Raw genomic sequence first — 23,237 nt, forward strand, 5'->3', positions numbered from 1 at the left:
AGTTGTTGACTGGATGGCCTCCTACGGTGCATTAGGTGAATGTTTTTTACTCGTTTAGCTTTTTTTTTTTTTTTTGTGTGTGTGTGTGTTTTTTTTAGACTGTACTCGTATATATTTAGTATAAAAAGCTAGTGTATCCAAAATAAAATAAAAATTTAGGACCCAAGAAAGTAGGGGAGGCTTCGAATTTCCTCCTTCCAAATGTGCGGGGTGGTAGCTAACGTAGGAGGGAGAATCGGAGGGTGCAAAATCAAATTATAGGCAGAAAAAAAAAACTAAAATATAAAAAAAAACACAACACACACACACACACAGAAAAAAAAAAGGAAATAAAGCCAGCCCTCCTTCCAATACAGCGCTTTTGGCTTTATTTCCTCCCCACCCCCAGAAAAAGAGAAAACACCAACTGATCCCCTCCTCCCCCCCTTCCCTCCCATTTCCTCCTCCTTAGCATTCCCAGGAAGAGAGAAGGGAAAGAAAGCTCGAGAGAGAGGGAGAGGGAGAGAGGAGAAAGGTTTTAAAGAGAAGGAAAGGATTTAGAGAGAGGAGGAGGAGGAGGAGGAGGAGGAAGGGGGTAAAGGGGAGAATGTTCAAAGACCAAGTCCGCGCGAAGGCGTGGGAGTCGACGGTGCGGAAGACGCAGCAGCAGCAGCAGCAGCCGTCCGGACGGCGCCGGGGCTGCATCTTCACGCCCATGTCCGTCGCCCCCGCCGACGACGCCGACGGCCCCCCCGCCCCCGCCGGCGACGACGACGACGCCTCCGAAGACGACGCCCCGCCCTCCGAGGAGCCCTGCCACGCCGAGCGCCTCCTACCCAACGGCGACTTCTACACCGGCCAGTGGTCCGGTGGCCTCCCCCATGGCACTGGGAAGTACCTCTGGACCGACGGCTGCATGTACGAGGGCGAGTGGCGCCACGGTAAGACCACCGGGAGGGGCAAATTCTCCTGGCCCTCAGGTGCCACCTATGAGGGCGAGTTCAAGGCCGGCTTCATGGATGGCTTCGGCACCTACACCGGCTCCTCCGGCGATACCTACCGCGGCTGCTGGAGCATGAACCTGAAGCACGGTCCCGGAAAGAAGTCCTACGCCAACGGGGACTACTACGACGGCGACTGGCGCTCCGGCGCCCAGGACGGCCACGGGCGCTACATCTGGCGCAACGGCACCGAGTACGCCGGCCAGTGGCGCGCCGGCCTCCTCCACGGCAAAGGCTCCCTGGTCTTCGCCAATGGGAACAGGTACGACGGCGGCTGGGAGGACGGCGTGCCCCGCGGCAACGGCACCTTCCGTTGGGCTGACGGCAGCCTCTACGTCGGCGTCTGGAGCAAGGACGACGCCGAGCACAAGGGGGTCTACTACCCCTCGCCGGCGGCGACGTCGCCCACCGCCAGGGACCCGCAGGAGGCCTTCGCCGCGGAGCTGCCGGAGTGCAGGATCTGCCCCGGCGAGACCGTCTCCATTCTCCCCTCGCAGAAGACTGTCAACTGGTCCGGCCTCGACCAGGCCGGCTCCAAGCCCCCGCTCCGCCCCCGGCGGCGGGCCTCCGTCGATGCCGCCGCCGGGCCGACGAGGCGGCCCAATGGGCGGACCAAGACCATCATTGGGGTGAACAGCAACGGGGAAGCGGAAAGGGGGTTCGAGAAGATTTGCATCTGGGAGTCGGATGGCGACATCACCTGTGACATTGTGGATGGGAGCTCGGTGGTGAGCGGCGGAGGCAGGGAGGAGGCGGATGATATGATGGCAGGGCGGCGATCGGTGGATGTGGATCCGAGGGTGTTCAGGACGCCGCCACCGCAGCAGGTTCGGTGGTCGCAGAAGATGCTGAGGAAGCAAGGGGAGACCATCTCCAAGGGGCACAAGAATTATGAGCTCATGCTCAATCTCCAGCTTGGAATCAGGTAATCCTTGTTGCCTTGGCTGCATTGTTGATGAACTGACATTGAAAGATGCTGAGACTAAAAATTCTAGTTATACAGATTGTTGACTCTCTGATGCAATGTTTTACTTTGTTGTCAATTATTCAAATCCATGTTGGTCTAATTTGGAAGCTGATCTGCTACTCTGTTGGAACAATTAGCAAGGGACATATGGTAAATAAAATAAGAAAAAAAACAACTTGTTAGCGAACTAATGATTTTTATTTCCCTTGCATCTCCCTTCTTGTTCCATACGAGGAGAGAAACCTGAATTCCCCTTCTTTCTTAAGAACAAAAATCTAGGTAATGTAGTTCTTCCATGGCTGAAACAGAACCATTGCCGCCGCCAATGTTGAAAACATTACTTAATTCCAAGCCTTAACATTCTCGAAGAGGTTTCCTTCCCCTTGCTGTTGATCTTCAAATGTGACATCAAGTTCCTCTTGGACTTCTTATTTGAGCTAGTGTAGGCATTATGCTATTCCTCATGTTATCAGAAGTAACCAATTTGAAAAGAAGAATTCTATTAGCTTTTATTCCATGTCTAGAATGAGCCGACCTGGAATGCATTGTTGTTCCATAATGCTGGGCTTCATTTTAATTATACATGACGATCGCAGAGTATAGTAGCTATTATTGATATTACTTGGTTCGGTGCTCCTTCCTTCAATTCATAAATTACTGCAAGCTGAAGTTGTTAATATTAATTTTCTATCTTGATGAGAAAAAGAGGAAACTATTCTGACTCAAGTAGCTTCCTCTATTTAAGTGGCATTCTTGACCAGGATCATCTTAAGACAAAATAGAATACACATTGTGCTGCATTAGTGTCTTTTTTGAATCTGTGCAGAATGCTTTGCAGCTTTGTTAAATTATATGATGCCATTCATTAATTTTTGCTATCATAGCTGCTTGTGAAATGACTTTCCACTGTAATTATATTCTTGCCTTATTGGGCTCCATAATAATCATCAAACGTATTGCTCGGTATGGGGCGCAGGCATGCTGTAGGAAAACAAAGTATGGCTTCGTCTGATTTGAAAGCATCGGCCTTTGACCCAAAAGAAAAGGTATGGACAAAGTTTCCTCCCGAAGGATCAAAACATACACCTCCACACCAATCTTGTGAGTTCAGATGGAAGGATTACTGTCCATTGGTATTCAGGTTTGCCTATGATATGTATCTTTTCACCATGTATAAGTTATTTCTAATTGTGTTTAGGCTTGGTAATACATCACATTGCAATGAATGTCCAGGACACTCCGAAAACTGTTCAAGGTTGATGCAGCTGATTATATGATCTCTATCTGTGGAAATGATGCCCTTCGTGAACTCTCATCTCCCGGAAAGAGCGGAAGCTTTTTTTACCTGACCAATGATGACCGTTACATGATAAAGACAATGAAGAAATCTGAAGTTAAAGTGAGTTCTCAAGTGCTCTTTAAGTGCATTTTTTTAAAACTGAAACAAGGCTACTTTTCCTTGCTTGACCTTATGAATCAACAATCATTATACAGGTGCTTCTAAGGATGCTTCCAGCCTATTATAACCATGTCCGCAATTATGAGAATACTTTGGTGACCAAGTTCTTTGGTCTGCACTGTGTCAAGCTAACAGGAGCTACTCAAAAGAAGGTTAGACTAAGGGTGTGAGACTAGAGCCTGTAGATGTATAGCAATCTTTCCTCACCACGGTGTTTGCTTTAATGTTTTTGAAGTTGGTTATTTTCCCCTGTTATAGGTCCGCTTTGTTATAATGGGAAATCTGTTCTGTACTGAGTTTGCCGTCCATAGACGTTTCGACTTGAAAGGGTCTTCCCATGGTCGTACAACCACTAAGCCAGAGTCAGAAATCGATGAATACACTACTTTAAAGGACCTTGATCTTAACTTTATATTTCGATTGCAAGGATCTTTGTTCCAAGAATTTCAAAGGTAACTAAAGTTTAATTTGCTTTAACACCTCACAAATAAAATATTTTGCCTATCTGGGATCCTAGATCCTTTGAATTCCCCAAAGTTAATTTAGAGGTTGTACATTATGGTTTTTACAGGCACGTAGAGAAGGACTGTGAATTTCTCGAGGCGGAGAGAATCATGGATTACAGTCTTTTGGTGGGTGTCCATTTTAGGGGCCCCATAGAGATTCCTCCGGCTGAAGGTTGATTATAAAGCCCAGAAAGTTAACATTCTCAATTCTTGTGTAACTTTTCCTGGTTATGCAGCTGATAAATTCGATGTCTTTTGGGCAAAGGTCATGGTGATATTGGTAGCACAAAAGAAGCACCACCTCACCTTTCAAGAGCAGATATGGATCAGTTTCTCCATGATCCAGCAAGGTACTATTCAAAAACATGGCTATTTTCTTAATTAGTTGTTTTTTTCCCTCTTCAGTTATTCTGATTGAAACTTAATGAATATTGTATATTGTACACTGTATAATATCCATATATTACAAGATAACTGGGGTCTATGATATATTAATTTTTGAGCGTTTAATTTTAGTACCATGTGGACTACAAGCAAATGAATAGCGGTTTCAGAGACATGACATAATGTGATTTACTAAGTGCCAAGTGTCAAGTGTTCTGCATTGTTCATAACCCTAGCCAACTGACATGGCTTATATAATTTGGCTAGGCTTTTATTAAGATGGTTGCATATGACTTTTTCCTCTTAAAAATGATTAATTAATATGACCGAGTTGGTTAAATCTTGTTTTTTAAAATCATTACCTTAACTTCTTTTGAAGGTTGCATTAAGGAAGTTTTATTGAAAACATTATAATCTGTTAGATCGATCAGATAGCGTCCATCACATGCGTTGTTTTATAGTTTCTGTGGTATGATATCTTGTTTTGTCTCCTTCTTACATTATGGAGTATATGTCAAAATTATATCTACTATCTAGAGTCCTGAACAAACTGGTCCACCGGCCTTGTTTTTCACATTCCAATCATATGCATGTTGTAGGTCGGCCACGAGCAGGCTAGGTGTGAATATGCCGGCTAGGGCTGAACTGACTGTTAGAAGGAATGACTGTGAACCCCAGCTGATTGGAGAACCCACAGGGGAGTTTTATGACGTAGTCTTGATCTTTGGCATCATAGACATACTCCAAGACTATGATATCAGCAAAAAACTTGAGCATGCATACAAGTCTATCCATTATGACCCAACCTCAATATCAGCTGTTGATCCAAAACAGTATGCAAAGCGCTTCCGTGATTTCATATTCAAAGCTTTTATAGAAGACACCTAGAATTTTTTAGCAGAAAAGTGCCGCCATCAGTACAACGAACTTCAGAACATCCCCATAGAAGTTGGTCAAGCTGAAGCCAAGATGTTTGGCTTCTCGGCATGTGTGTATTATTTCAGTGATTGCATTCAGAAAGATCAGCGCTTCAGGCATCATTGAAGCCACTCGAGATTGGCTCGTGGCTTGGGAAGTTGCATGACTGATAAACCAGTGCGGCTCTCTCCCTACGTAAATATGAACAGGGATGTATACATTCACTAAATATCTATCACTACAGTTAGTATTTTTATGTTTATTGAAGGTATAGACAGAAATTGTGACGAGGAGAGTGCAAGCCAATTCGGAACTGTAAATGATTTTACCTGAGGGCAATATGTATCAGATTTCATTCTTTCTGTAATCAGTTTTGTTTTTCTCAGAAACTCAGAAACTCGACAGGAATTTCTGGGATTTTTAGTATACTTTGTACAGGAGGACTCAAATTGAAATGACTCTCTGTCAACCATATCTTGTTTTTTTGCACTTATGAGGTAATACAAAAACATTGACATCAATGACTGGATTCTTATAATGTCAAAACTTAGAATACCATACAGGAGAACTGTTCTTGGATGCTCCATTCCTTCGATACCACTGACAGACGTTGATGGGGTCTTTTAGGCATGGCATAATGCAAGACAGCAATTGGCCCTAGCAAATTTGTGACGGGGACAATTTGCTGCAACGAGATAAAGAGAGCTGGTGCCTTGCATTTGGTGCTGGTGAGCATTTTCTGCAATGAAACAGTCATGGGAAGCAGCCAAATTTAAGCTGTCAGCTGTGTAGAACCCACCTGATATGGATTGATGAACAACATGATATGTGATTTAAATCTTTGCAGTGGCTCAGAAACTCAGAGTGCCTACTGTTGGAAACCACTTGGTAGGTCAGGGTGGCCCTCATGGTTGTCAACCTTTTGGATATGTTTCCAAATGTTGCAGTCTTGGCTTGATCTCTAGGTTGTGGTTGATTGAATCCCGTATCAGTGTGACAGAGACATCGTCCCCGCTTGCCGAATCTCTTGGACATGGTGGCCTACAGATAATTCCCAAGCCTGCACTCCCTCCGGATGATCCCCAAGTTTGCTGAGAAAGCCTTGCAAATCTCTACTATATCGTAGATGTTTGACAGATTGTTACATTTAACTGCCTTTAACCTTTCTTGGGGCACTTCGTAGATGTAAGTTTGTTGCTGCATGCACTCACCTTGATTAGGTTATTCGTTCTCTCTTTGTCGACAGAGTAGATGTAATATCAAGTTAAATATAATGTATATGTAATCCTTAATCTGTTGGGGGATCATAATTGTCCATTCTTCCTATCATGTGCTTAGAACATAGCAAGATTTGGCAGAATATAACACTCACATAGTTACAGAGGTCAGTAATTGACATATTAGCCATGTTTTCTAGCTTGATCAAATATTAATATAGGAGCTAGATGGTCATGCTCAATATTCTAACCATTAACATTGTGTCCCATGAAATCAAATTAGAGTTATAATTTCTTTTCTACAAGGTCTTAGGTAAGAGGTTGCCAGCCAGACTACTAGTAAAATCTCTTGTGCAAGTACCAGAAAACTAGAATCAAATTCCACTTAGCTTGGATTAAAGGGATGTAAGATAATTACTCAAATTTTATGCAGCCAAAGTCTGCATCGAAGTCTTGTCAACTCAAACAAAAGATATATCTTTAATAGCTTTTGTGCTTTAAAAAATAATGATAATAAATAAAAGTTCTCTAAGCACTGCTCTAGTGGAGAAGTCTTCTCCCCACTGCTTGCAAGCAGGTGATGTCAAGAGGTTGTTATTGCTGGCCATGCATAAAAGCTGTGAACAGTACTGCCAATGGCCGGTGTAAAGGAAGCCATCCACAGTGAAACCTCCTCCTCCCTCTTTTGATTAAATTCCAACTCTCTGCACAGAAGCAGTGGAAACCTAACACATTATAATTCAAAGAAGATTCTTGTCCAAAAGGTTATGTAAGACATACCATTTTTTATCATGTTAAGAGTATAATATATGTTCAAATAAATTTAAGCCCCAAATCCAGCCTGGAGAGTACTAACTGACCATAGGTCCATAATCTCAACAAGCTTCTGGTACCAAGAGAATCCTGAAGGATTCCTTGTGGGATACGATCTTATATTTTTTTATGATCAGAATCGTTGGACCTGCAGAAAAGGAAGGATGATACCCAATAAAGTGATACCTGTCAGCGTTTGTTCTACTGTAGCAGCTTGGAGCAAGAACAGGCTTTTATAATTTTCCAAATTTCAGAACAGTGCATTGCTGCAGGCTATAAAAAATGGCTCTCTCTGTTCCTTCCCTTCTTTAATTTTGCTTTTGCTGAGGCACTACCCCTAGATGAGTTAGATTGCAGCAAGGATAGGGTCAGTTAGTAGCTAGATTGCAAAGAGGATAGTGTCCCTTGGACAATAATAAGACATGCTTCATGTCTCAAACCACAAGGTTTATAAAGCCTACAGGAAGGTAATTGTGGGAAGCTTGTGACTCGTAATGGAGGAAGCTTTATTATCTGATCACACCTTAAAAGATTGGATGTCATGTCACAAATGATCATATTGCTTTCGCATTCTTATAATTTTCTTGGTATTGTTGTGACCCCTCACTTTTAGACGTTCTTCGCCGGAGACATGATTTGAAGCCTTCCGATAACCCATTAGCTTCCGCTATCTTTGTGTGAGCAAATAAGACAAAGTAGAAAGAAGGTGGTGGAGGATGACTCACAGGCAATTGTCTCATGGATGCTTATCCACACTACTTCTTGTCGTCCTTGTTTGATGGTTCTTATGACGCTTGTGGTCGTCATTTTTGTTTTGGTGGATACGCATGGTCACGTAGATGGATGGCCAAGCTAGCCTTGGAGGTCTCATTTGTTCCAAGAAATTAGCCCCTATGATTGGTTGGCAAGCCATGAAATCTGAATACTTTCTACTTGGATTACAGTTTTCCTGATGTTTTTGCCAAGGAATATCATGGGATATAGCAAGCTTCTTGCAGCAATAGCTTATTTATCTAAGCTTAAAAGTGCCTTTCCATGTCATGATTATGTGGGCTAGGAATAGCCCGGCCAAACACCACACAAAATTCTTGAACCCAAAACCTCATCTTCTTAGCAGCAGGAGAAGTCTCGCATTTTGACAATGCGCAATTAGTAATGGTTCACAAGAGTACTCAAACTGAAATATAAGCTAACGAATGCGCAATTAAATGTGATGCGAAATCGTCTAAACTTAAGGTTAGCTGTTAGAAAATTAAATTGAAAGAAAAAATGAATAGAAAAGAGAGAGAGACATTGGTAAATTAATGTGTCATGCCAACTCTTGCATGCATGACATTAGTTTTATAATGCATACAAATCATCCATCCATCATCATGGAGTTAATGCTAATTGCCAAATGGCCTTTGAACTTGCAAGAAATTCGTGCTCTACAAATATATTTTAGAGAAAAAAATGTCTGCTTAATTTTATGTTTACATTTGAGCTTGATGCCATATAAGATATGCGTAACAAGGACTCTGTGATGGTAATAAATCAAGTTGCATCTTTGCACTAAGTGCTTGCTTGGATCGTATTATCTCTTGCGCTCTGGGTAAAGCCACAAGGGGTCGATGGTTCTATCTGAGGGACATTGGACCTTTGCTTCCATCCTCAATTAGCTTTGGCTTGGTCTGCCCTCTAGCCTAGGTAAGATCCTTTATGAGTGACGACTCTCGGCCAAAAAAACAAAAGCAAAGGAGAAAAAAAATCTTGGCACCTATTAGAGCAGAAAAGTGGCTGCGTCTCAGTGCAAGGTATTGTCCGCTTTGGGCACGTCGTGTGCTATCCTTGGGAGTCCGCGTAGGTACTAGCCCCTTGGGCGCATCGTGCGCTATCCTCACGATTTTGTCCAAAAGGCATCTTGCGAGGGAAGAGGTGAATCCTCCTTATAAGGCACAATTCTTTCCGCTATTCTTCCCATGTGGGACTAAAGTCCTGAGCTCTCCTCCGCCCCCCAACATTAGCCCCCTTAGTGGGAAGAATTCATGTGGGGAAGTTTCGAGGGAGCCCTCCTTCTAGCGCCATCTGTTAAAGCGGAAAAGTGACTGCGTCCCAGCGCAAGGTATTGTCCGCTTTGGGCATGTCGTACGCCACTCTTGGGGGTCCGCGTAGGTACTAGTCCTTTGGGCACGTCGTGCGCTACTCTCACAGTTTTGTCCAAAATGCGCCATGCGAGGGAAAAGGTGACCCCTTCTTATAAGGCACAATTCTTTCTGCTACTCTTTCGACGTGGGACTAAAGTCCCGAGCTCTCCTCCGCCCCCCAATAGCACCAATCCCTCACTGCCACATAGGATTGGTTGCGAAAAAAGGAGGTGATATGGAGCAATACTCATTTCTATAGGAATCGCCCAACTGGAACAATGAATGTTTTGGCCCATGGGCCAGCTGATTTGCCTCCTGCACATAATGTATGGCTCTGGGGTGATTTTGTTTTCAAGCCGAATTGTAAAATTACTTCAAGTCTCAAAGAGGATACCAACAGAAACAAATAAAACATGTTATATATTTCACCATGTGATGAAACAGTTTGTTCATGTTTAGGCTCTTCAATGATGCTCATGGGATCCTCTCTTCCTTGTCCTTCTTCCTCTTCTTCTATGATGATACAACCCAGGACCTCATCTAAAATGGCTAGTCAGAAGATATTATTTAAATTTCTTAACTCAAGTACTCAATATATATCTAGTGTATAGTCGATGTGGAACTAAACGCACACCTGCTCGGATCCTCACATACTCCTACCTCGTTTAAGCTCTGGCATCCTCGCAGGGTTAAAAGTCCAAACCCATCTAAATCTAATTACAAGCACCGCGATCAGGCCGTGGTTAGTCTCCATGAACTCATGCTGCAATGTCCTCTAGTTCATATAGGCGATGGGCTGGATCCGCTCTAATATCATTTGCTATACTCAAAAAGACTAGTTGAACAGTGTTATTTGGGTTCTATGGCCCTGTACAAGTGCCCAAGATTTTTTCAATACATAGCCAAAGTGGGATTAAACACGCATCTGCTCGAGTCGTTAATCCCATTACAGTGGATCTTATATGACTGTTTCAGATGATCTCAAGCTATGCCAATGGTGTCCCCAAGTTCTTTACTATTTCATTAGACTAAACACGCCACCACTTCTTTTACATATCCGACATCCTCGCTCGTGCCACAGGAATTCTCTGCAAATACTTCGAGTTTCCCATCTTTGGCCTTTGCTTTCCTACATGGTTTTAAATTTCTATGGAATGCTCACTTTGGAGTACCATGGGAACTAGTTCTATCCAAACACATCCTAGTGGAAACAATACTAAGAAAAAGCACCAAATGATTTAATCATTAGATGTTAGATAATATATTGATACAGTAGTTTGATAGTTAGATTTATAGTCAATTTATTTTAGTTCATTATCTTGCATAATTAATTCATCACATTCAATATATTAATACAGTAGTTTGATAGTTGGATTTATAGCCAATTTATTTTAGTTCATTATGTTGCATAATTAAGTCATCACATTCAACACAACTAAATTCACCACCTTTCTCAGTTATGAGGACTTAACTTTATCTTTCTAGTTGTTTTTCCATTTCTCTTTTTTATTTTTTAAATTATTCCGGACCTATTCAGAGTCTACTGATGAGGTGTACACATAACCAATCAGGAAAATATCATCAATAGTACAAGGAAAGGTCCCTTTATAGTAGCATTTTACTCATTCACTTGCTCTTATTCCTTCAGGGAATGGAAGTCTTCATAATTTTTCATGCTAAACAATATTCTCATGATTGCATTCGAATTAGTTATTAAACACTTATAGATCAACCTATTTATTGGATCCTCATTCATATGTTTAAGCCTAAGATGCCGAGTGTGTAATCAACAATCATAGCATAGATGCATTTTTATTATTACTAACTACATCAAGCATAGGTGATTATGTCCATCAACAAGTTAAGCCTAATCACACCATGCTCTCTGATGGTGGATACTTAATCAAAAGCACACAACAAACCCTTTTGAACCAACAAAAGGAGAGATAATATTGCTTCTTGTTAGAGTAAGTGGCTCATATTGAGCGGTGTTGCGGGGACGGTCTTTGGCCGGAGCCTCACACAACAGCATAGCCCATATTAAGCTAGCAGAGAAAGAGGACTGCGTTCCTCCCGAGGTATTGTCCACTTTGGGCGCTCCGGCCCGCGCGTCCAGCGCAGACGGGGGGAGACTGGTGCCCTCACAGTTTTGTCCCACAAAAGGGCCCTCGAGAGGAAAGGATTTCCACACACCATTTAAGACACAGAACCTTTCCGCTACTAGCCGATGTGGGACTAAATTCAAGGCCCCCTCCCTCCCCACAACATAGCCCCCCCAGCGGGAAGGTCCTGCGTCGGATTTTACCCGCCAGCCCCCCAAGCAACCTGAGGGGTAGTCAATGGAGAGAGGAGGCGCTCCTACCTGGCGCGCCATCTGTTGCGGGGACGGCCTTTGGCCGGAGCCTCACACATCAGCATAGCCCACATTAAGATAGCAGAGAAAGAGGACTGCGTTCCTCCCGAGGTATTGTCTGCTTTAGGCGCTCCGGCCCGCGCGTCCAGTGAAGACGGGGGGAGACTGGTGCCCTCACGGTTTTGTCCCACAAAAGGGCCCTCGAGAGGAAAGGATTTCCACTCCCCATTTAAGGCACAGAACCTTTCCACTACTAGCCGATGTGGGACTGAATTCAAGCCCCCCCCCCCCCCCCCCCAAAGCGGTATACTGGTATTCCAACAAAATGGAGCGAAGCGACGGCATATGCTTATCTTTGGGATAATTATGTAGTGTTTTATTCTATCGGAAATGCTGATAGGAGTTGGGAATCTGGGGCAGAATTTAATTATAAATATCTTGTAATCCTTGTTATTTTGAGAGAGAGTGAAATTATAGCTCTTTCACTCCCATGGACGTAGGCATCTTGCCGAACCACGTAAAATTTTTATGTTGATTTCCTCTTTCTCTTCCTCTCTCAATTCTTCGTATTGTTCTATTTATCATTTGGATCATGTGATTTGCGCAACACTTCTAATGTTAGGCACATACCATACATCAATAAGACAAAATCAACATGCTTGACATTTTTCTTCTTGATACTTAAGTTTACCCTACAAGTTAAATTAGCTCATTCCACATAATTTTATCTAGTATCCATCGGCAGTTTCATAAAGAACAAATTAAAATATTCAGATAGGTATAAGGGTATCACTTTTTTTTTTTCTTTTTTGTGAAAACATGGGATATGGTTTTAGTGTAAGGATTGCATTTCTTTGATGGCATTGATGATGTATTATCATATATGGTTTTAGTGTGAGGATTGCATGTCAATGATCAAGCAATTGTTTCACAGCCACAATTGTTTAGAAGTTCACTTTCTATCAAACTCCAGAATCCGAGTGCTATTTTCCAATCACTTGTGTAATTATATTATCTGTTGTTTCTCTGACATTCCATTGTGGAGCTGACACTTGCGTAGAACTTTTGGGAATGTATTGTTAATCACAACGGAAACATCAATCATGATGTAGTTTGAAACAGAAATTTAGTAGAGTTGGAATGGATTTCTTGTAGGAATCGGGTCTCTTGGCCCGCACAGCCTAGATTCTTTCGAATACCTGCCGTAGTTTTAGCCTAATTCTTCTGGTCTATGGGAATAAAAAAAAATTATGGAGGTCTTTTTTTTTTCTCTCATAAGATTTGGGCTGGATAGGAATTGAGATGATATAGGTTCCACCCAAATAAACTGCTCTATCAATCCAACAGAAATTTCAACCCAATCCTGTTGGATTTCTAGATAAGCCCTTCTAGCCTGTTTGAATAATTCAGCAAGATCGGGCTAAATTTTGCTGGATTTGTGGATTGGGTTGTCTATTTAAGCTTACTAATATCAACCGAACACCTTCGAACCTAAATCTTGCAAGAAAAAAATAAAAAAAAAGTCCTTCATAGATATTTTTTATCATCCTGTAGACTAATAGGCTTATAGATTGCGATTTAAGCTGAGACTTGAACATGCTCTTAGAAGATGTGGGTTGGGGTAGCCGACAGGCTCGATTCCTGTAGGATATTTCTAACAAAATCTTAAATTATTGTGGTAATGAAAGATGAGAACTTCAATCCAATTAGTGATAATCTTTTAAGAATTTAAGATCCTTTGGTGTTGTTGATTAAGCGCAACTTACCGCCCGCGATGTTAATTTTGTCTATCTGCGAGTCTGATTGTCTAGTTAGTTCGCTATTGGCTATCATCTGCTTCACTTTCTTTTAATCCAAATTTTTAGAAAAAATGGCTTTAGATTTTTTTTCCCCCCTTCTTATAGCTTCTTCTAGTATCCAATCTACTGCTCTGAAACTCATGCCCCTTTTGAAGCTGATAATTTTCTTTTATTTTTTTCTCTGGTGAAAGTGACCTCTAGGCAGTACTACTGTTTTAAAGGTTTACATCAATGACATTCTGTTGATACACGCTGAATTCCCACATAGATGCAAGTCTGCAGTAAGTTGGATTCCCTTTGTCCCTTCACAGTCATTTTTCTGACTCCCTTTGCTTATCTAAAATATATGAACTGCCCAAACTTTTCCCTTTATGGAGAATCCACAGTTCTACTTGGCACATATGTCAAAGATCATGGTGAATTGCTGCCACCTTTGAAAAATCTAAGGGCATATAATAACAATTTATTACAATGTTTTCCTGGGAGCAGTTATGAACCTGATGAGTGCTGCATCATGTGAGAATACAATGTGTGGAGTTCTGATGGAATCCGATGCATTAGTGCTGATTTTTTCATAGTTTCGTGCTGATGCTTCTACCCCTGCTGTTTTGTTTTTTGTTTTGTTTTTTGTTGCTTCCTTCTTTCCTCCATGCTCATCACACACTCTCAATCCATCTTTTAAATACCTTTTGTGTTTTTTCGAATAAAGGCTGAGTGGCACCTTTTTGCCTCCCTTATCATTAAAAAAAAAAAAAATAGAACAAGAGACTTATGAAGCTTTTGGCTGTTTAATTTGTTTTGATATGTTACCACTCCAATCTCCATGATGCTCGCCAAACATTTTAATCTAGAATCAACAGTCTCATTCAGCACTATCTTAAAAAGGATTAGTTAAATACTTGAAACAGAAAATGTAGGGATACACAACTTGTGCACTGCAAGTTTATTTAAAAAATAAAGCTTGCTTATGAGGTATTAGATTGAGATGTTTGAAAATAATGTATTGGACCATGGTAACAATGTTCTATCTTTTCCCTTTTCTCCTTGGCCAGATGATTTCCCAAATTGTTCTTAGTTTACAATCGAAGTAATCAAAACTAATGTTATGATTTGTAGATGTTTTACTCATGACTTGTTCAAGAAACACAATTGATTTCACATGATCTTTTATTTTTTTATAATCTTGGAGAAATTAAGCAAAGATGCCAACAGGGCAGTCTGCCGGGCCTAGTCTTGCAGTGTTTCCTTTGCATTTATTGGTCACTAAACTTTTTGCGTATGCCCCAGACTTAGCCCATGGACCTCCATTGACCACTAAATGGGTTTTGGCCCAACCTATCCTGGGCTAGAAAGCTAGAAGACATGATACATCCTAATAAATTATGAAACAGAGGTGCTTAACAAAACCATTCTAAAAGGCTCAACTGACGATCTATCAGCACTAGGAATTAGGGATATGGGATGGTCTCTCTATTTTTATTTTTTTATATAAAACAAAAATTAGGTTGCCCTAATCAAGGTTTTAAATTTTATGGGTTGTCCCGGTCTTCCGACGGAACAGGACATGCTACCATCCTCGACCCTATCTTAACACTTGGGACGGAAGATATCTCAAGACATGCCGATCGAAATGCTTGGACAATGACGGGACGACGGTCCTATCCCAACACTTGCAATGGTACCCTATTCTGATGTCCTAGCCATAAGGTGAGGTTTCAGTATATGATACTTCAAAATCTCAATCAGAAAAGAATAAGGTCAAAGATAATAAAATAGTGAAACTAGACATCAACCAGTATAAAAGTAGTTGTAAAGATTTCTGTAACGGTATAGAGATGCCTGTTCAGGGTATACTAAACAGCTCCCTATCACAATGAGTTGTACATTCCGTCAATTGATTTAATGCTTTATAACTGCTGCCGGGAAAAACCTCACCTTCTAAATGGCGCTTTCAGGGGCCTCTTAAACCCTAGTTTTTGTTAAGGAAACTGTCAATTGTGTAATAAAGAAAAACACATAATAATTTGGCTGGATCTTAAGGACCTATTTATCACCCAAAATTAGCCATCTACCCTGATAATTATATGTTAACAAAGTAGGCCTACTTAAGAGAATAATTTAACATAACTGATATTGTGATTGAATTCTTCTTTCTCGATCGCCCTATCGACCGATCATCATTTGGCATCACCATCGGCTAGGCATTTTGTCGTAGCTTTTGGTTTAGACTCTCATTTTCGTTTGATTCCTAGTTAATGTGTAAACAGATCTTAATAATTTTGTTGGTAAATTTCTAGCTCGTAAATTGTATTGATAATTATATAGAAGGACCTACTTGGTTAGAAACCAGAAAGGATATGATACGGAAGAGATATGCCGGTGCCTAAAGTTTAGACAAGGCAAAAGTGGCACCATCATGATGCTACCCACCATGTGTGGCAATCATTTTTAATTGAGACAACTTTGATAGGCAGCATCTAAATTATAAGCTCACAACTATGATTGGTTTTTTAAATTTTAATAGATTTATACCCACACATATCAATAATCGAGTTATCAAATTCTCATTGCCTTTAAGCAAATACATTTCTAAACTTATTTTATTATTTTTCCTTTTATGATACTACATATTATTTACTCACTTTAGTAGAAGCCAAGGTTTCTAATAACACTTTTTTTTTTTTTTTGTTTGATCGGGCTTCCAATAGCACATTATCCCATTATAGCATACACCATCAAATCGTTATCAATAATTATAAGGGTCGTTTTCTACCTTAATGAGAAATATTTGAAATTTCTGACATTAAATTTAATCACTAACATAATGGTTACTATAATTAATGATGTTAGAACAGAAAATAATGGATAATAAAAAAAAAATAACAACATTATTCTTCTTTCATTGTATATTAGATAAAATATATTTTTTTGGTACATCGGCTACTCACACTAATCTCACATGAGTATAGCCAGCACAATCAAGAGAGAGAAAACTTCTCAATGATGAAGGAACGTCGAACTCCCGTGTCCAGAGAATCTCTTCGATATGCTGGGCGGCATAGGTGGCAACTCAGTCAGCCGCCCTGTTCACCTTCTGGTACACATAGACGGCCTGAAAGGTATCACACTCCCTCACCAACTACCAGATGTCGCCAAGGAACGGGTGCTCTGCTCCCCTCCACCCTCTCTGTCGAATCCACTCTATCACCACCGTCAAGTTTTCCTCCAGAATGATGTGTTGTCTGGCCCCTAACACTCGTCTTGCATAAGCAATGCCTTGCCATGCAGCCTGAAGCTCCACCCCTAATACTGAAGCCTCGAAGGAGCGGCGCCCCCCAGCAGCAACCAATCTGAACGCCTAATCTCTGATCACGAATGCAGCTCCAGCTCCACCACCACCGGGCAAGCTACCATCAAAGTTCACCTTGAGTTGGCCAGGGGAGGGGGGATTCCCAAGAAAATTCATTTTTTTTTTGACTGTGCAATCTTTTTTGGAGGAATTTTTGAAGAAAATTCAACCATTATTTATGTTCTAATACTCCATTATAATGAAAATATTCATGGTTATGTATCCTGATAACATAACGGGCGCGACGTAAACCATTGCAATGATTGTTATAACAGTTGTAACACCATTAATTAACCATTTATTTAAAGCCATGGTAGAAGCCTCACATGATTCGGTAAAAAGATTTTGTCACAAGACTAAAGTGCCATCATCTCTCTCATGTATTTTAGTAAACAAAGCTGTGCATTAATTGGAAGCCATCGCATGGCCTATTGGTGTTCATCGCCTTATAACTAGGAAAGTTTGGCATGTGATGATGCTCTCTTAATCAACAAAAGCTTTCGATCTAAAGCCTCATCTAATAGTGATAGCGATTGGACTTGGATAATCCGAGCCTTGTAAGCAAAGACTTGTTGCCTCCTATGATCAAAATGTCCACTTCCTACTTTAGCAAGTAATCGAAAACTTTGTCCTTACGGCGAACGACAAATGTCAACTGTTTTTTGTTGGCAATTGGAATTATTGGTGGCATGTGACCCATTGACATATCGGCCATTGGGATATAAATAAGGCATAGCCTGATCAGCTACATTATTTTAGTTTAAAATTATTGATTTGAGTAAACAAAACAATGAGCTGCAATGTTTGACTATTTAACTCATTTAACTTATTTTAATCTATTGTAGATTGGGCTAGATTATTGTTTAATAAAATAATCAGATTTGGATCGGAATTTTTGACCTATTTAATAAATCTGTCGAGTTCGGATAGATAGATTTTTAATCTATTATGCATCCAACCCGATCCATATTTTGATTGATCCATGCTAGATTACCTGTTTAATAAAATGATCAGATTTGGATCTGAATTTTTGACATGTTTAATAAACCTATCGAGTTTCGGATAGATAGATTTTTAATCTATCATGTATCCAGCCTCGATCCAACCTAATTGTTACCCCTAGACGAAACTATTATTCCCATAAGGATATGGTTACATACATTTTAAGCTTTTGCGATTTCTAAGATAACACATGTTATTATAGCTAAAGCTTTGGGATTAGTATAATATTTTTTTTGCAGTATTTGATTTGACAAATGAGTAATGGTGGATGCTTTCTAAAGTGACATCCATTGTAGGTGGTGGCTCTTTTCCGTTTGGCAGCAGTTGTAGCCCCGGCCTGACAAGTACAGCCCATCAAACTCTAACCAATAGACAAGCATATATGGCATCCTAATTAACTAGATGCATCACTTGTGTTAGGACTGAAAGGGACCCGATGCTTGAAGTCTTAGGTCAGTTATGGCTTGCCAAAAAGGATTTGGGTCCATCAATTGACAAGTTTCTTCTTAGCACTTGCACTGAAAAAAGATTATCTGCTCCAATACAAAAAGATGGACTTCTACCATTGTTATATATATATATATATATAAAACCTTGCTCGGACTTAAACTACAACTCTTAGGTCACTGGAGATAATAGAAATTCTACCATCCTGAATTTAATGTTTTTTGTTTTTGGATTGAAAGGGAAGCAAAATAAGCCACCCAAATTGAAGAGAAAAACAAATTTACATCAAGATGATAATGATAGTCTACATGAAAGAAAATTTAGATATTGAGTGGTGAGAAAAAGAAAAACAAAGAAGATTTAAATATTAGGTAGTGAGCTTGGATCATCCCAACTGCCGGGAAGAACTTTTGATTACATAAAATTGGCCATTCATTGAAGAAGTGCAAACCGGCAGAAGCGATGGAAGGATATTTATTAAAAAAAATTCTAGCATTTCTTTCCTTCCAGCAAACCCTAGCAATGGCAACCAGCAACATAAAAATAATAAACTTATATGGTCCGGAGAAAATTCAGTCACCAGCCAACGCAAGAATTTTCAAAAAAAAAGGCTGGCCGGCGTCGAGAAAGATTTGACATTCTGTAAGTAACTCTGTGATTTTGAAAACGGGGGAAATGAAAGCAGAATTCGTTATCTCTCCTCCCTCCCACATGTTCAATCTTTTTTTAGCAGTTTCTCTAGAGATCTTTATCATTAACGCAACCTTCATTTTGCTCCTCGACTAACCTACGATGATTCTGGCAGCCATAATCGCAGGAACACATGAGTTGCGAAAGACTAAGCCGCTCATGCTATGCTGTACCAACCAATTCACACCTATTCGGAAGAGGGTTAAAAGAGATATCTGATGGATCTGTCTTTCAATACTTCCTATTTTCCTGCTTGGGAATCAGTATCTCTTGCAATCGCTCATTTGTTCTGGGGTGTTTTTTTTTTTTTTTGATGTTAATAGAGGACCCATGAAGCTGGAAACTCTACAGAAGTCCAATGAGCAATATTCCAAGGCAAAGTTGACTGCTTGATGGCACCAAGCAACCTTTTGTTTTTTACTGTTGCCTTCACTATTGCTCGTCCGTGACCATGAATGAGCGGACGACAAGGATGGTTGACACAAGAGATTGACATAAGATCTCATGTCCCGCATGTTCCACCAACCCTAAGATATCATTGTTACAATATTATTCCTCACCTACACAAATCTAATCAACATATTTTATTAGAATGATCAACTCAAGAAATTTGCATTTAAATTTAACTTTTTAAGTTTTGCTTCAAAATTTAATTTTCAATTTTTTTTAAGTATTCTTTTGATATATTATCTAATTTTCTATTTCTTAAAGCACAAGCAAGACTTTCGTTCTTGCCTTGGTTTTTCGTCTAAAGTTTAAGCTGATAAGAATGAACCAACAATATATATTAAGCTTAACTCTCTTTATATATCATCTAAACCGGCTTTGGTGCTCGTCAAGCCGTCTTAGTATGCACACTGAGTATTTATTTCTAATTTCTTCTAGCATCTTAATTTTTAATTAAATAAAAATTAAAATTCCTGTTCCTTTGGCTGATATTTTTATTTTTATTGGATGAAAATAGTTAGATGGTCAAAAATAAATAAAAATTAAAATACTTTCTTAAAGTAATAAATAACATACAATTAGTTACTTTGATTAAAGGGATGATATTTGAAAATATTCAATATTTATATATGGCCGGAAATCTTGGAGATAGAGAGAGTCAAAATAAAAATCAGAAAGCCCCGTGGCGAGGTCTGAAAGAAGTATGGACTCATTAGGTTCATATAAACATTCTTTGGTTGACCATGGGAAAGTGACAAATTTCCAAGGTGATTATGTTTGGTTGGCCATCCACTTTCCTAGGAAAGTTATATATAATTCCTATTATGCCCTTAATAAAAATTAGATTTTTAATGCCTCTTTAATGCTTCTTTAATGCTGAAGGGACTTTTTGGGAAAAAGTAAAAATGGAGTGATTCCCGCCTCATGGGAAAGTAACTTTCCCATGTTTCTCATGGGAAAGACTTTCCCATGAAATGTGGGAATCACATTCCCATGGGAATACAACTTTTCCTTCTCTTTTCTTTGAAAACTCCAACTAAACAAGAGGCATCTCATTACTTTTCCGTTGACCACACTTTCTCCCCTTCTTTTCCCGCAAACCAAACGAGCCTTTATGGCTTCCGTTCCTGGGCTCGAGAAGGGCTCTATCTCTGACTCCATCGTGTTCACCGTTGGATCCTGGCCACGAGCAGCACGGCCTCTGGTTCCTTATTTATTTGGTTTGGGATCCCCCACCCCATTTATCCTCCTCCATTTTATATGTTCTTGGTTCCTGGTAGCTTCCCTTCCCGGGAGGGTACGTACGTGATATGACATGATAAGCTGAGGCCGCCCCCCGTCAGACCAGCGCCGCTTTCTCTTTTTTCGGGCCCTGCGACCAGTTACTTCTCTATTCCCCCTCCGTACCCTTCGCTCTTATCTCCTCTTTTCCCTCTCCATCTTCTGTATTCTTTTTTTTTTTTTTTTAACTCTGTTTCTCTTCCTGATCAGGTATTTATAAAGATAAGTTTATAACCTTACATTGCATTGCATTGCATTGCACTATAATGGATCGAGTTATCAATTTTCTATAAATTTTCTTTTCTTTTTCCTTTTCAAAGAATGAACAGTCTATAATTAATAAGGCCATGGTTATTCAGATATCCACCCAGACATCGTCGTAGCAATTTGGATGGTATCTTTAGCTATCTAATGAACAGTCTCTCCTTATTTTATCTATTCATTTTACCTTTTTTCCATCTCTTTATTATTTAAAATGATTTTAAATTTATTATTTTTTAAAATTATGAAGTTATTTCTTATAATTAATATATTTTCTGTCACTAATACTCAATAATTAATATATATCATATATTTTATTTTTATGAATTTAATACTAACAAAAGAAAAGAGGCGGAAGCGAAAAAAAACGTAGAACTAGAACAAAATCGTCAGCGGTTGGTTTAAAAGAAAAATTAGTATTTAGTGGATATAATATGTTAAAAAGTAAAAAAAATAATTTTTCTAGTGAAACAACAAGATGCTAATTCATTGAAAATATCTTATCAATATCAAGATGAAACTATTTTGGCCTCGTCCTCAACTAATTTTAGATCTAGATCAGGATCAAAAACTTGGATTATAATAGCTACGGTTATCTAATAAAATCTTATATACTATAAAATTATCGAACATAAAAACCATTTATATATATATATATCATATCAAAAGATAACAAATAATAATAGAAAAATACTGTTGTTATTATTTATGCAAAGCATTGTTTGCTCAACAAAAATTATTTTTAAAAGTGGTGAAAATTTAAAAAATTATTTGTTTTCTTGGCAAATAACAACTGTTATGTAAGATGATAATGGTGGTCAAATAGGGACATTTATTTAAATATGCGTTATTAGTACGTGTAAAAATAATGTAATTCATCCCTTTTGATAACGTAATGATAGCCGTTATATAGTTTAGAACAGCCAATTTTTTTAAAAAAAACATGATTTGTTGCTTGTAATTACTGTGGCATGTACTTGGGTACCATGGAAAGGGATGGATCGTGAAGGAGTCTGGCGTCACGGAGCCAGAATTATTAGGGGTTGGGTTGGGTGAAGCTGTCACTGGGATCACTTTCGAACCTAAAAAGCTGGATAGCGAGATGTACGCTTTCGGTTGGTTGGGATGATTGGATCATCGGTGACGTTTGAAAGTTTTGCTCGCATTCTGAAGCATGACTCACTGTGTATCCTTCTTTGATAAGAAGTACTACGCATTGCCGCACCTTTCAATCTCGTGGATACTCTCCCACCTCATGGTGTTCTTCTTCCAGGAGCCTGAATTCTTCTTCGAAAAAGATTTGGAACCAAAGTTGTGCAATCACGGGCATCCGTTCATGCATGATGAAACAGTCATACGATGCAATCGAACTATGTACACAAAGAAATTGCTGTATCGCACATGGCATGCGCCTTGATGTGTCATGATCAGACTCATGCTATGGATGACCATGATTGTAGAACTAGGCCGGTGTGTTCAATCCTTGAACTCGAAAGGAGTTCGAGAGAGATTGCCGAGCAACTCTCCATCTAGGGTTTTTTGGTTCATGCGACCAGAAAGTGGGGCTAAATTTATATATAGCTGATTTTTGTCTAATAGGGAGAAACTAATCTCCATTAATTCATTACCCAATATCGATGCATGTTGTCGAGAAATTAAGGATGCGTATCGAGCCGATTCGTGTCCAAGTCTCACTAGAGGAGCAAGGGAGTTTGATGTTAGGTTCGGATCTAAGTCAAAAGGGATATTATAGAATAGAAAATAATCTTGAAGATTTAATTGAATAAGGCTGATAACTATAAAATTTAGGTAAGTCTGAAAGCACCCTACTGCCATATCGATTAAAAGTTTTATCTAATCAAAAAGTATATTATGAGGAATATTGTTTATTTCTCCAACCACATTCTATATTTGCACTAAATCAAATTCTAGCCCACCCTCACATTTTTTTTTTCTTTTTTATCTATAGCACTCTTTTAAATTTTGTAGTAAAAAATGAATATGGATATATTATGCAAGTAGATTTAAGAAGTTCTATAACTATAAATAGATGTACCTAGTTATTATAAATTCTATGTTGAATTGAATAAAATTTTTAATTCTCTTATTTGACTTCTTCCTCTTATCTTGCTATTGCATTACTAGGTAGATCTTCTTGCTTAAGGAAATATGTCCATGCATACAAAATGATCTTTCAATGTTCTTTTTGAGGATGAATATTGAACTTAAAATTTTATTTAA

At 39.6% G+C, this 23,237-nt stretch overlaps 1 protein-coding gene across 3 annotated transcripts; it reads left to right on the forward strand.

Annotated features, from left to right (window-relative positions):
• The first annotated feature begins 400 nt into the window (after window positions 1-400).
• On the forward strand, window positions 401-6,521 carry LOC103716920 (phosphatidylinositol 4-phosphate 5-kinase 6). 3 transcript variants are annotated; one of them, XR_005506933.1, is made up of 8 exons: window positions 401-1,905; window positions 2,924-3,088; window positions 3,181-3,346; window positions 3,442-3,570; window positions 3,665-3,858; window positions 3,978-4,038; window positions 4,149-4,262; window positions 4,896-6,521. XR_005506933.1 is itself a non-coding variant. In XM_039115868.1 (8 exons), exons 1-8 carry the CDS (start codon window positions 587-589, stop codon window positions 5,182-5,184), a joined length of 2,454 nt encoding a protein of 817 aa, XP_038971796.1. In that variant the 5' UTR covers window positions 404-586; the 3' UTR covers window positions 5,185-6,521. The 3 variants fall into 3 exon arrangements, 2 of the variants coding, with proteins under 2 accessions (XP_038971796.1, XP_017700645.2); XM_039115868.1 differs by having other exon boundaries at window positions 404-1,905; window positions 3,978-4,084; window positions 4,178-4,262; XM_017845156.3 differs by having other exon boundaries at window positions 587-1,905; window positions 3,442-3,558; window positions 3,978-4,084; window positions 4,178-4,262.
• Window positions 6,522-23,237: the final 16,716 nt, after the last annotated feature.

This window comes from Phoenix dactylifera, unplaced genomic scaffold (genome assembly GCF_009389715.1).
Source record: "Phoenix dactylifera cultivar Barhee BC4 unplaced genomic scaffold, palm_55x_up_171113_PBpolish2nd_filt_p 000026F, whole genome shotgun sequence".
NCBI lineage: Eukaryota > Viridiplantae > Streptophyta > Magnoliopsida > Arecales > Arecaceae > Phoenix > Phoenix dactylifera.